Source organism: Zophobas morio, unplaced genomic scaffold, assembly GCF_036711695.1.
Source record: "Zophobas morio isolate AGI-343-1 ecotype UQ-CSIRO unplaced genomic scaffold, CSIRO_AGI_Zmor_V1 ptg000175l, whole genome shotgun sequence".
Classification (NCBI taxonomy): domain Eukaryota; kingdom Metazoa; phylum Arthropoda; class Insecta; order Coleoptera; family Tenebrionidae; genus Zophobas; species Zophobas morio.
In genome coordinates, this window is record NW_026972279.1 from 129516 (window position 1) to 139921 (window position 10406).

Consider the following 10406-nt stretch of genomic DNA (forward strand, 5'->3'; position numbering starts at 1 on the left):
CATTATTTAACTTCAGTCCTTTCGTGTTGCACTGTAATGCAAAATAAGATAATTTTTTTACTTTTACCAAAAGTTGTTTTCAATATCGTCATCACTTTTCAATGACCTTTTTACTGTATCGTTTAATAGCGGAATTGCTTGAACCTTCTTTTTGGCCTGCTCATCTGACACTTCTCTAAGGATTTAAACCTTTAATTGCTGGTATTTAAACCTTTAACCCTTTTAAAATTAACTGTAAACAAATGTACATATATAGTGGAGACGTACAGATATGACTAAAACAAAAAAAGCGTTGAAAAAAAAGTTAACAAGACTAAGTAATGAAACAATCTATATAATAATCATAAAAATTGCCTAAAATGGTAATTTGCGTTAAAATATTAACTGGGATCTTTTCCTCCACAATTTCTTTCACCGCTTTTAGCAAGGCTTTGCTAATGTTTTACCAACCATATGTGGATTTTTTAAATTTGTAATTTATTGCAAGTTTGGAGAGATAGAGAAGTGCACTTTGAAATGACTCAAATTTTGTACCTCGTAAAACTGCGATCGCTAGCACGTCCTTTGTGCCCAGCTTCCTCGGCAGCTGTGGCGCTAGAACTTTTTATCCCGCGTATTTTAGCGTAGGTCCCATGTAGTCATTTCGAATTGCTACTCGGCTATTGCGCGCATGGCGTTGCTGTCGCTGAGTAGATGTTTTTGCATTTCAGCATGTGAAGCAATAGTTGCAGGTGGTGCTAGGTGAAAGTATAAGATATAGTCGGAGTAAAAGTTAAATCTTTAGTGGTTATTAACCGTCGTGACCGTGTAAATTGTGTGAGCCTTGCCACAGTTCACACGTTTAGTAGATGGTCTCGTGTTTGAAGCGCTTAGCAGTCAAGCAACGCATCGTGCGACTGCAACGCAGAACAATTGTAGTAAGCCCAAAGATACGGCAGCGATGACATTGGCCAACGTGGTTATTTGTTTGTGTTCTTCCACTCCGATTTAAATAAGAATTTTAAAACGCGTATCTCTTGAATTCGAAATTTTTAAAAACATCAGAAAAAGAGTCATTTTTGTTATTTCACAAAGTACTTCAAGGTAGCACTGAATGCTTGCAGATGCATCATGCTCGAAGAGCAAAGCTGATTGCCTTTGATACTTATGTTGTCCCCTCGTATACTGAATGCGGACTCAAATAAGGTCTTAGCACGACCAATCAGTTTAAAATTTATATACCTAGTTTATAAAATCTCACACAGGAGTTTATCAGAGCTTCCTTTTAACGTACAAGGGTACTAAGGAAATGAAGTGTTGTATGCTGTTTAAGGACATAAATAAAGTTTCTTTTCATTGATTTAGCGGAGTATGCTAACTGCTTATTTTTATAAATAAAACTGAAAAGAATTGTGGTTATTTATATCTAGAATCCCGTCTAGGTAGAACATTGCTACAATTTTCCTACGAAGTACATACACTGGATGCAAATTATCGTTAATGCAAATAATGCAAATATGAAATTTAGGGATTTAAAGTGGTGCAACTAATACTGAACTGGGTTGGTCCGTAGATATCCCGTTTATTGACGATATACTATATAAAAATTTGAAAACTTAATCTTGCGAGAATAGTTTAATAGTGCTAGAGTTATTAGCTCTTTAAGTCGGCAATAGGAGCCATAATGATAAAAAGATAAACAGATTTATCTCCCTCTTACCCTTATGACGGGGTTTTTATACTACGCGGAAAGAGAGTATGCTTTTTAATATACTAGTAAAAAATTACTAGTGTTTTTTAGTTAAAAAAAGAAGAAAGAAGTGTATGTTCCATTTTATTTACCCCCAAAGCAATAGGAAAGTATGAACAATTATTTTTTTGACTCTCCAACCTGTCTTTAATTAATTTAAAATACTCTCCTTTATTATAGAACTGCTACCATAGTCGTTTAAAGATAGTTTTATTTTTTTAAAAATAACAACATTTATTAATACGTTGGCATCTTAAAAATTGTGAAACCTAGACTATAGCAAGCTAGTATAGTTAGATAAACATGTAAATAAACTTAAACTTCCCTATGTTATCATTTATTAGTGTTATAAGAGAGTACAGCTTCCAGTTAAAATGATATAGCTCTTATGCCCTTTAATGAAAAAAATTACGTCACAAACATAATTAACAAATGAAAGAAAAATTTAAAGTATGCTGTTAATAAAAACATGAGTTTTTTAACTTTGGGATCATACCTCTACGTAACTACTATGAACTTTAACAAAGCTGCCTTTTTCTTAGTTCTAGCTAACAATATTATGTACACAGTTAAGTCAAGCGACCATTATTTGAAAACATAGTTACTAGTTTATTGTATACTATCAACTCTTCTATGTACTAGGAGCTTTCATTTGTAAATAACAAATTTTATTTATAATGCTGAAATGAGTTGTATATCAAAAAAAAAATCAACTAATCGGGTGACAATGTTTAAAGGTAATCTCATGTCACCAAGCGTAATACACTAAGTCGAGCGCTGGTTATGTACTCCAGTACAATACGTTACATTCTCTTAAAGTTCGATTCATTAGATAACTAGCTTTTTTTCTTAGTAACATTAATTGCAGTGTCCTTTTTCATAAAGGCATTATTTTATAATAGTTCTTAAAAATATAAGAGTGTACTACAAAAGAAATGGTTACTTTTTTAAGGTTCTAACTTTTGGCACTAATTTGCGAAGTTATTTTTTTGGTTTATTTATATTTTAAGAATAATAAGTTTATCTTACACTAAAGTTAACCAGGTATTATATTAACTTACCCCTTTGTATTTTATTATAACTTTTTAATTTATAATTCAAGTAAACTTGGGTTTTTCATTTAAAGTTAGTACAGTGGTTTCTACTAATTTTATATCATGAACTATTGTAACCATTTTATGAATTTTTACCTTACTATTATTTATTTAATGCTCAGCGCTTTAAATACACATTATGTAGGTAGAGGTCTTTTGAACAATATAGATTTAAGAAATTTTTGATAATTTCGTTACAATATTTTAAGTAAAAGCTGTTAATTATTTATTAAATTAAAGACGAATGGGTTTTTTTCATTATTAACACTACCTTATGCGACTTGCTTGTATTCTAACAGTTTAAATTTTTTGTTGTAAAGATTTTTAATTAAACCATGTTTAATTTAATTTTTGTTTATAAGCATTTACATCTTACTAAAAGAGTTTCTGTTATTTTTTTTAATTTCATTTAATGTTTAAATTTTTAAAAGGAGCTATTCTTTATTACGTGTACGAGGTTATCCCGTTATTTTTATCGTAGTAAGCATTTATACAAGGTAAACTTTGTAATTTGGTACTAACTATATTTGAGAATCTAAAAGTTGAGGCTCGGGCAGCACTCCTGTTTAAATATGACTATAAAGAGCGCGAATCTTCCGTTATCTTTTTAAAAAAATATATTATGCACTTCCAATACTCGAGCTATACTAATAAAGTTGAGCCTATTTTGTTATACTTATAAACCTTTACGGTTTATAATTGGGTTTAAGAAATCTCTCCTTCACCAAAACCGTCTTGGGACTGTCCCTAATTTACTATGTGCATTTCGTATTGCCTTGTCGCCCATCGTAGCTGCTACTATTTTGCATCAAAAATACTCGGCTTCTCTTATACTTTTTGCTCTGGCTGCTATTACTGATTTGGTGCACGCTAAAATTATTAAGGTGGGATACATTTCAAGAATGTTAAAAACAAATTATCCTCGCAGTTAGACGGGCAGATTGCAAGACATTGGGCATCTCAGCGTTCTTATATCGGAACTATGTTGGATCCTCTTGCAGATAAAATTTTTGTAACGGCAGTTACATTAAGCCTCCTTCAAGCTAAACTTCTACCCGGTATGTTAATGAAGATTTCGTTTAGTTATTAAATTTATTTAAATCTATTTTTAGTCTATGTCGCTTTTACGCTTTTAATAAGGGATTTTGGCTTAATCTCAGGAACTGCTTTCATGCTATACAAATTTTTGCCAAGCCAAGTATTTCACTGCGTAGTATTTTTTATATAATTTAGTAATTTGATTCAACGTGAAAGATGACCGTAACAAAATTCTTGAAGGCCCCGACGTCAATATTTGAGATTAGTCCTTCACTGATTAGCAAGGTCAAAGTAGACACGTGATAAGCATGTAGCCTGCTTACTACTTTATTTCCAAGGCCAACACAGTACTCCAGCTGTTACTGCTCTGGTTTACTCTTGGCCGCGCCGCCTATGAGGTGCACAATGCTGCAGGCGTGGACTTCCTACAATACCTGCAGTGCGTATCCTCGCTATATCCAATTACGTGACGTCGATGTTCACGTTGATATTACAAGAGCTGCCACTGTTGTCACCACGTGCATTTCAGGGGTGGACTACGCCTGGAACGCCAGGAGGGCCGTCAGAAGCCGCAAGATTTAGCAAGAAAGCAGACAACAATAAAAATTCTTTTTTTTAATTAATTAATTCTGCCTTTACACTCCCTCTGGATTTGTGTAGCTGCCGATTTCTAAATTGTCGAATCCAATCCGCACCATCGAAAGAATTGCAAAGACAATATTGGCAGCCAAAAAAAACCTCAAACAAAATTATAAACTTTTTAAAAATTTGAACTGTACACAAGTAGAGTACCACCGAACTCCACGACTGTAGTACAGAAGAGCAGAAAACAACGCAGCCAACACCAACCAGAAAAATAAGCAAAACTTCATTAAAAAAGTGCTGCTGGTGTCCACGTGCTTGTTTTCAAAAGTGGGAAGTTCTTTTCCAGCTGACTCCGCTAATACCCAAAAAAATACGAAAACTTACAGGCTGTTATAAAAATTATTAAAACCAATTTTGGCTTCTTTATAAAATTCACGCAGCATATTTTCTTTAATTTCCCATCGACTTTTACACCAGTTTTCCAAACTCTCTTCATCAGAAGGGAGCTCTTGCATAAGGAATCTCTATGTATAAGTTTGGCATAATATAATAATATAATAATAATAATAAATAATTTTAAATTAACACCTTAACATGCACGTGCACTTCTCTGGGGTAACGCCCTCTCAGCAAATCAAGCTCCGATTCCGGAAGGCCGGCCGGATAGCCAATAGTCACATCATAAATAGAATCCAAATAAGTGCGACACCACTGAACTATAAATCTAAATCCCTCCAGGAAAGTAAGTATCCCCAAGCCACGGGGAGAGTCGTATGCAAGGCACCTTCACTCGTGGATGCAGCACGTAGTCGTACTTATTAAGGCGTTTTACACTGGAATAAGCGTGAGACTTTGACATGCTACTGGCTGAAAAGTTAGTCCCTTTACGAAAAAAAAAATAATTTTAAAAAAATAATTAAAAATTTTTAAAAAAAATAAATTGTTTTCTAAATAATTATTTTTACAACTTTCTTAAATAAAAATTTTGTAAGAAAAATCTTTTGATTAACTAATAATAATTTTTACTAAAAATTTTTTAAGGCAAAAAGGCATTATTAGAATGATGCAACGCGGGACAACTAAGTTTCAGCAGCAAATTAATAAAAAATTAAAGATAAAAGATTTTATAGTAAAATTAAAAAATTATAATTTGGAAAATAAAAAAAAGTTCTTTATAAATTTTGTAAAGTTTTTTAAGTTATAAAAATGATTTCATAATTTTAATATGTTAACTTCAATGAAACACAGTAAAGTTTAGCACAATAATATAGCAAGATTAAAAAGATTAAATAAATTTAATTTATAATTGTAAAAAAAGGTTTTTTTATTCAAAATTTACTAACCAGTATAAATTAATTAATTTAAAAATTTGATTAACCTTAAAAAAAAATAATTAAAATTGAGCAGTAAAAGAAGATAATTTATCGAAAAACTGAATTAATTTAGATTATTTCAACCATAAAAATAATTTTAAATATAAATATTACTTACCAGTATAAATTAATTTATATAATTAAATAACGTAAAAAAAATTAATATAAAATTAATTTGGATAAATTTCTGCAAAACAACACCTTCAGGGAATATATGCAGCAGTAGAGGGTAATCCAACGAGATAAAATGATTCAACCACTTTTTAAGATGACTCACATCTGAAGGTAAAGAAATTTATAATAAAATAGAAAATTTACAAAAAAGTACAAAAAAAAGAGCGGCGCCTTCATTCCAATCTCTTTTTAAAAATAAAAAGCAAAGCAATTGCGTGGCCCAACCCGGCCCAGGAATCCATTTGACTGGTTCCTTTTAGGAATACGAACAAGTAAACATAAAATTTAACAAAGTTAACAAAATTTTGAAAAATTACACATAAAATATATAAATAAATAAACAAATTTAAATATTATAATTATAAATTGAAAAACTCAACGACACAACGAAAACAATTTCAAAATTTTTAGAAAAAAAAATTAAACTACAACAAATTTATTTCGTCATAATAAGGATTCTATGACTTTTTACGGCAAACGTTAAGAAACCTTATGAGTCTATAAATAAATAATTTAATTAAATAATTTTTACAGAAGGCTACAACAGTAAATAAGTTAATAAATCAAATTAATTCAAACCTTTAAAACAATTTTTTCATTCGTTAATCTTCCGTAACGAGCGAACCACGGCCACATAAATAACCAGTCCAAACGATTTCTGTGATTTGACATAATTAACGCTTTTTCTAGTAGTAATACGATAAAAGTTAAGTGTATTTCGGTAGTAAAAAAGCAATTAGTTTTTAAAATTATTATAAATAGTGTGCGCAGTTTTATAAATATTTAAAAATATACTTAAATTATTTATTAAAAGATTTTATAACTACCGTCCAAAGCTAACTTTAACAAGTATAATAATAATATAAATTTCGAAACTATAAGTTTTTACGGCTCACTCCTCTGGGGCTTAAATACTTTTAACAGTTATTTATTTTTAAAAAAAAAAAAATGAATCCCCTAAATGCCTTAAGCGTTTAAGCTTTTTGTTCAATTACCAACTTATTAAAAAAGTATTATATTTATTTAAAGTAAAGTTTAGTAAAAGTTAAAAAAAAGTTATAAATTCCCAACTAAAATACTTTTAGACAAATATATTTACCCATTGAAGGGACATAATCCCCGGAAAAAACATATTTTACTCCGGCCAAAATTTCAAGGACCGCCTAGTAAATGTAATTTAAAGCTAATACAAAATAATTTTTAAAAAAACACTACCGCACACATATACAACCAGGAAGCCCCGGTGACATCGCGATGTTTTCGAAATAAAGAAGGCCAGATAAATAAAAGTGGGATAGCAGGAGCCCAAAGAAAAATAACTCCTTATTTAATTGCCATTTAAACTTGGTTACCAAGAAAATATAATATTTTTGTGCATTTAAAATGAGTTACCTAAGTAAGCGCATACAAACATAAAGATCACCGAAAAAGATCCTACCAGTTTTCCTAGTCTTATCTCTTTATCATTACCAGTTAACTTATTTAAAGATGAAGAAGGCATTAAAAAAAAGATGTGATAACTTTACAAAGCTTTTAATAAAATTATATATTCCCCATTGGGGAAGTCCATAATGTATTGCACGCATACATTATGTACGCACTCCTTTCTTTTCTCCCAATTGTTGACTACAATTCGTCTCGTTTAGTCCAATTTTACAACGCTTTCCAAAGATTAGGGTTATTTTACAAAAAATTTTGCACAAGTGTTGTATATAAAAGCTAAAAAACACCCGTTAAAATCTACACGATACTAATATGATAAAAGACTACAGTTCCTTAGTACTTACTAATTTTATTAGACATGACAGAATTATATAAAGTCTAACGTAAGTTTGTTCAAAAGAAACTAGCAAAAAGATTTAGTCGAAATTAAAATTTTTTTTTTAGTAAACCGCATCCCGTATTACGTTTTTAGATATTTATGATCCTTATGAGATTTTACTAAATACATATTAATAATATTAACGAAAATTTTTTTATGACAATGTATACTATCCGAGCATTAAACAACCGTGTACTTTTAAGGTTAAATGAGAATTAGAACTAAAAAATTAATCTTTCTTGTAAACCTTAAGGTTGTATACCAAAGTTGAAATATTTTATAAAATTGTTTGATTGTTAGCTACTATATTTTCAGTAAATGAGCTTCAATAATAGAGTACGGATAAATGAGTGATAAATTTGAGTTAGGTGTAAAAAGCGTGGATATAGTAAGACCCATTGCATTTATTATAAACAGGTTAATATTGAGCAATCGCACAAGAAGTGCATATAAAAACCTTAAAGTAACGTACAACCATTAGAAATCTGTCAAGTGTAATGCTAGGTATATTAATAAAAAGACTTCTGGGCAAAATTAAACATTAGGACTGCGTGAAGCGTGGGTTTCCAGTTAACAATTAAATTTTGCTGTTACACTTGCACACTATTTATTGCCCACAGAGTTGGGTACTTAGAGGAAGAAGCTGCAGTATTGTTTTTCTTTGTAAAAAAGCGAACTGGCTCTCTAAGCAACAACACATACTTTAAAAAAACTTATTGGAACCAAATATAAAACCTAAAGGAGATAGTAAGAGTTAAGCCTACTAATAAACTTAAGAGTCGCGTAAAAGAGGTAGTAGGTACACTGTTGCTGCTTGAATTTTAGCCTTATAGAAAAAAAAGTTGTGGCCCTTAGAACTATCCTAACCAAGACAGGTATAATAGAGAGAATCAATGTAATCTCTGGGAAAAGGGGGTGAAGTAGTAAGCATATAGATGAGTGTAGGTAAATCTATAGAGTTGGTTAACAGAAATAATAGCAACCATAGAAAAGTGATAGTTGTAGTTATAGTAGTAGCTGTACTGAAGGCGATTATATTAGTATTACTGTAAAAAATAATGTGCAGTCATTATAAATATAACAATAAGGATACTGGTAGTGCTAGAGATTGTAGTAACATTAATGTTATAAGTAATAAAACTAAAAGTTAATATAATAGTATCTCCTATTCCCCATAAACTATAGATATAGCCACTATGACCTTAATATGGAAGCCTTTTGAAGCCTCTTCATGAAGGAAAAAGACAGTAACTCTTGCTAAGGAATGAGGTAGGGGCGAGGTTAGAGCGGTTAAAGGTAAAATAGATGTAAAATGCAAAGTTTTGTTATATTCTGGATCAGGTAGTAGTTTTATTTATAAAGACTTCCTACACTATTATGCTCTTACAAGTAAATTTATACATCAGAAAGGTGTTTTTGAGGGGAAGCCTGCATCTCCTTATGTAGAGTAATTACATATGAGACCGATTTTTACCTTAAGTAAAGTTATAAAACTAAAAGGGCTGCGTTTTAACGATTTCTCGAGAACTTTAACAATAATAATTGTTGTTAAAGTGTCAATGTAAAGCAACACATTAAATTCAACCGTAGTCTTAACCTATAACATAATGTAGTAATTACTTTTCAACTAATGAAGTACACGTATCGAGGAATTAACTATTGACAGAAAGATAGAAAATGCACCGCTCTATCTATATTAGTGAAGATTTATTTTTTTAATGTAGGTAACAGTGGATACGCATATCCCAGCATAACCAAAAAAAAATGCCTTAAAGACCAACCAATATATCTCTTTAAAACCCCCTTCACTGTAGAGTTGTTCAACTGAATAATATGTTAGTACACTTTTTCGCTCCTATTTCCCCGTGGCGACCCTTAATGGCAAAAAATCATACCCTCCCATTAGCAACTACCAAGATATATGCCATTTATATCTCTACTGACAGTGATTTTTTAAATTCTATATATTATCCTGCGGACAATAATTGACAGGTTTATTGTTTATATAATTCATACTCGTTAGCTTTTTTTTTCTCGTTCTTCTTATATTACAATTAGAGTAAGTCAATCTATCCTCAGTGTGCTGCAAACTGAGGGCCAGAGGGAGGAGGTACCGACTCTACAAACTGTGGCCTTCAGCTCGTCGCGCTTAAAATTTAACATCAGTGTTGTTCAATAGAAAATAATATAATAGTAGTAAATGACATGGAGGCTAGCTTGAGGGGATGAATAATTTATCTCATCCTGAAAGGAATGAAAAACTTAATGTCTCAGTCTCATTTTAAACCGAAGACAGTTCGTAGAGTGCTTTAAGATGGCAAAAGACAGTATGTTCAGTATTTGTTATGTGCACTTGGAAACGAAGGCGAGCAAGCCTAACCTGAGTTGAGAGGTGTAGGTTTCTGAGAGGGGGTCGTTCCACTCCTACATTTTTTTATGGGCGGAGGTAATGGAGATCATCACAAGGAAGGTAAAGGCTTTCTGTTAGAGGGATGTTAAGAATTGATAGACTTATTTGTAACACTGCAGTGCTCTCATTAAGTTTTTAAACATTAATTAGTTTGTTCTACTGTGAGTTTCCAATATTCGCC

The 10406-nt window shown here is 31.3% G+C and overlaps 2 protein-coding genes across 3 annotated transcripts; one reads left to right on the forward strand and one right to left on the reverse strand.

The window, feature by feature from the left end:
• The first annotated feature begins 3270 nt into the window (after positions 1–3270).
• Positions 3271–4478, forward strand: LOC135145685 (cardiolipin synthase (CMP-forming)-like). The gene is made up of 7 exons (XM_064077816.1): positions 3271–3478; positions 3534–3686; positions 3752–3881; positions 3936–4021; positions 4078–4146; positions 4200–4300; positions 4359–4478. The coding sequence occupies exons 1-7, from the start codon at positions 3446–3448 to the stop codon at positions 4441–4443; spliced, it is 657 nt and encodes a 218-aa protein (XP_063933886.1). The 5' UTR covers positions 3271–3445; the 3' UTR covers positions 4444–4478.
• Positions 4466–7468, reverse strand: LOC135145684 (lysocardiolipin acyltransferase 1-like). Of its 2 annotated transcripts, none has more exons than XM_064077815.1 (11): positions 7386–7468; positions 7209–7312; positions 7093–7156; positions 6573–6679; positions 6165–6246; positions 6021–6098; positions 5231–5328; positions 5035–5178; positions 4856–4970; positions 4654–4801; positions 4466–4599 (listed from the first exon to the last, which is right to left on the reverse strand). In XM_064077815.1, exons 1-11 carry the CDS (start codon positions 7405–7407, stop codon positions 4497–4499), a joined length of 1065 nt encoding a protein of 354 aa, XP_063933885.1. In that variant the 5' UTR covers positions 7408–7468; the 3' UTR covers positions 4466–4496. The 2 variants fall into 2 exon arrangements, with proteins under 2 accessions (XP_063933885.1, XP_063933884.1); XM_064077814.1 differs by having other exon boundaries at positions 7209–7315; positions 7386–7460.
• Positions 7469–10406: the final 2938 nt, after the last annotated feature.

Excerpts from the sequence above, each read along its gene's own strand:
- LOC135145685 (XM_064077816.1), top strand. The coding sequence starts at position 3,446 with ATGCACTTCCAATACTCGAGCTATACTAATAAA. Across the intron at positions 4,147-4,199 it reads GTCCTTCACTGATTAGCAAG|GCCAACACAGTACTCCAGCT; the intron begins GTCAAAGTAGAC and ends TTTATTTCCAAG. Across the intron at positions 4,301-4,358 it reads GACTTCCTACAATACCTGCA|AGCTGCCACTGTTGTCACCA; the intron begins GTGCGTATCCTC and ends TGATATTACAAG.
- LOC135145684 (XM_064077814.1), bottom strand. The coding sequence starts at position 7,407 with ATGTTTGTATGCGCTTACTTAG. Across the intron at positions 5,179-5,230 it reads TGCTGCATCCACGAGTGAAG|GGATTTAGATTTATAGTTCA; the intron begins GTGCCTTGCATA and ends ACTTTCCTGGAG. Across the intron at positions 4,802-4,855 it reads TTATAAAGAAGCCAAAATTG|CGGAGTCAGCTGGAAAAGAA; the intron begins GTTTTAATAATT and ends TTTGGGTATTAG.